Here is a 3,484-nt window from a genome sequence, read left to right on the forward strand (position 1 = left end):
CCATGAATCGAGGTCGGAATGCCAGTAATCATCTTGACCTCGGAACGTTGGGTAATATAGATGCAACCTCCTAACCGTTGCCTTTTCAAGTACGTACACCTCCGGAAGAGAGTTAGACGTCAATTCCATTGCAGACGGAACCGTACCAGATAAACAAAGCCAGCCAGAGTCTTCCATGAGTTCGGTGCCACTTGAGAAGAGGTGGAGAGACTCCTAAGAGCTGACTTCATCCGAGAAATCCAATACCCGGACTGGCTGGCAAAGGTAGTCCTGGTGAAAAAGGCCAATGGGAAATGGAGAACCTGCGTCGACTTCACGGATTTGAATAAAGCCTGTCCAAAGGACAGCTACCCGCTCCCAAAAATCGATCAGCTCATCGATGCCACCGCAGGTCACGAAGTGCTCAGTTTCATGGACGCCTTCTCTGGATATAACCAGATCAGAATGTATGAGTCAGATATCCCGAAGACCTCCTTCGTAACGGATCAGGGGACTTACTGCTACCGTGTCATGCCCTTTGGCCTGAAGAATGCTGGGGCCACGTATCAGAGGCTTGTAAACAAACTCTTCCGGAATCAGATTGGCCGCAACATGGAAGTATACGTCGACGACATGCTGGTGAAAAGCCTAAGCTCGCAAGATCATGTCTCCGATCTAGAAGAAACGTTTCAAGTCCTGAGAGACAATAAGATGAAACTCAATCCTACCAAGTGCACTTTTGGGGTCAGCTCGAGGAAGTTTCTGGGGTTTATGGTCAGCCAGAGAGGGATAGAGGCCAATCCAGAAAAAATCAAGGCCGTGGTGGAGCTCGCTCCGCCGAAAACCATCAGAGAAGTGCAGCGACTGACAGGGATGATAGCCGCGCTGGGGCGCTTCGTCTCAAAATCTGCAGAGAGGTGTCTCCCTTTTTTCAACGCAGTCAAAGGCCTCAAAACCTCGCCCTGGATAGAGGAATGCCAAACCTCCTTCGAGGAGCGGAAGCAATATTTGTCCTCTCCACCGCTATTGACAAAACCGGAGCCCGGTGAGGAGCTAATCTTGTATCTATCTATAAGCCCCCTGGCTCTGGCTGTGGTCCTAGTTCGTGAAGAGCGCAGCCAACAAAAACCGGTCTACTACGTTAGCAAAGCCTTGCACGATGCCGAAATAAGGTACCAGCGGGTCGAGAAATTGGCTTACGCGCTGGTAATGGCGGCCAGGAAGTTGAGACCGTATTTCCAAGCTCACACGATAAAGGTCCTAACTGACCAGCCGCTTAGACAAGTCCTCCACAAGCCAGATACTTCAGGACGATTGGTTAAATGGGCCGTAGAATTGAGTGAATTTGACATCCGGTACATGCCCAGGCCCGCGATCAAGGCTCAAGTATTGGCAGATTTCGTAGCTGAGTGCTCCATCCCCCAGCAGATCGCCGAACCTGAAATCGCCCAAGCCCCAGTAGCGAAAGGTGCTACTACAGCTGGAGAACCAGCAGAAGATGGAGCCAGAGCAGGAACCATCCCCCTGCCACCGGTTGAGCATGATCCTTCAATCGCCGAAGCACTTTGGGAAGTGCACGTGGACGGATCCTCAAACAAGGCTGGTTGCGGAGCCGGTCTGGTTTTAACCGGGCCGGACGGTTTCACACTAGACTACGCCATGAGGTTCGGCTTTCGCGCTTCCAACAATGAGGCTGAGTATGAAGCACTCCTTGCCGGAATGAATCTTGCAGTCCAGACCGGAGCCCAGAGATTGAAAGCTTACTGTGACTCCCAGTTGGTCGCCAACCAAATCCAAGGTATATACGAAGCCCGCGACGAGCGAATGATTAAATACCTCTCCCAGGTCCGGCAACTATCCTCCAAGTTCAGAAGTTTTGAGGTTGTCAGAATCCCCAGAACGGACAACACAAAGGCAGATGTACTGTCCAAGCTGGCCGCATCCGGATACACGACTCTCGGGAATATATGCATGGAGTTCCTACAGGCCTCCAGTATCGAAAGAAAGGCTGCTGAGATAATGCAGGTGGAACACGAGCCCTGCTGGATGGATGAGATCGTCGACTACCTGCGTAGTGGGAAACTGCCTGAGGCCAAGAGAGAAGCGCGCAAGGTGATCCAAAGAGCAGCCCGTTTTTCACTTGATGGCGAGAACTTGTTCAAAAGATCCTATACTCTCCCATACTTAAAGTGTCTCCGGCCCAGCGACGCCACGTATGCCCTGCAGGAGACACACGAAGGTATTTGCGGGGAGCACTTGGGGGGCAAAGCCCTGGTTATCAAAGTCCTCCTTAGAGGTCTGTACTGGCCGACGTTGAGACAAGACGTGCTGACCCTGGTAAAGAGATGCGAGAAATGCCAAAAGTTCTCCCCCACCATTCATCAGCCCGCCGTATCTATGGCCCCAATTGTCAGCCCGCTACCCTTCGCTATTTGGGGAATGGATATCTTGGGCCCCTTCCCACCGGCCTCCGGAAGGCGCACCTTCGTAGTGGTGGCTATTGATTACTTTACCAAATGGGTGGAGGCTGAACCTCTAGCCCAGATCACCGAACAGAATGTGCAGAACTTCTTCTGGAAATCAGTAGTCTGTAGATTCGGGATTCCTCGCGCCCTAATAACAGACAACGGCAAACAGTTCAACTGCCGAAACTTTCGGAAGTTTTGCTCCGACCTGAAAATTGAGCAGAGGTTCACCTCCGTAGCACACCCACAGACCAACGGGCAGACAGAAGTCACAAACCGAATCCTGCTGCAAGGGATCAAGAAAAGACTGGACGAAAAAGTTGGTCGATGGGCAGATGAGCTGTATCACGTCCTATGGGCCTATCGCACCACCCCGCGCACACCAACGGGTGAGTCCCCATTCAACCTGTCCTTCGGAACAGAGGCGGTAATACCTGTCGATGTAGGCACCCCGTCCGCTAGAATTTCCAACTTCAACGAACAGCTCAACGGTGACGGGCTCCGCGCGAATCTTGACTTATTAGAGGAGGCCAGAGTAGAATCCCGAATAAGAGTCGCCGCCTACAAGCAGAAAGTATCTCGCTACCATGACTCGAAGATACGCCCTAGAGAGTTTCGAGTTAGAGATCTTGTCTTAAGGAAAGCTGCTATCTCCCAACCCAAGAAGGCTGGAAAGCTTTCCCTAACCTGGGAAGGGCCTTACCGAGTAAAAGAGGTGATTCGCCCGGGAAGTTATAGACTGGAAACACTCGAGGAACAACTATTACCACATGCCTGGAACTTGAAGAACCTTCGCAAATATCATCAGTAGCAAAGTAGCCGACACACACAAAAAAAAAACTTTGTAAATATCTCCTGAATGTGAATGAAAGAACCTTTTCTTTTTGCAAATGCCTTCGTGTCCGTCAGATTTCGAAACCCAATTCACTAAAACTAGGGTACTCAACGTTTGGTTCGCCACGGCTCGTCTCCGCAAAGACCGGGAGCCCACTCCTGGTCCGGAACCAGCCCGGATGCAAAAACCAAAGCTCCTTCGAAAC

The 3,484-nt window shown here is 51.3% G+C and overlaps 1 protein-coding gene across 1 annotated transcript; it reads left to right on the forward strand.

Annotated features, from left to right (window-relative positions):
* The first annotated feature begins 1,188 nt into the window (after positions 1–1,188).
* LOC143869756 (uncharacterized) lies at positions 1,189–3,255 on the forward strand. The gene is made up of 2 exons (XM_077376315.1): positions 1,189–2,316; positions 2,695–3,255. Exons 1-2 carry the CDS (start codon positions 1,189–1,191, stop codon positions 3,253–3,255), a joined length of 1,689 nt encoding a protein of 562 aa, XP_077232430.1.
* Positions 3,256–3,484: the final 229 nt, after the last annotated feature.

This window comes from Tasmannia lanceolata, unplaced genomic scaffold (genome assembly GCF_043159265.1).
Source record: "Tasmannia lanceolata isolate RefF3 unplaced genomic scaffold, GAP_Taslan_0.1 ptg000003l, whole genome shotgun sequence".
In the NCBI taxonomy this organism is placed as follows: Eukaryota; Viridiplantae; Streptophyta; class Magnoliopsida; order Canellales; family Winteraceae; genus Tasmannia; species Tasmannia lanceolata.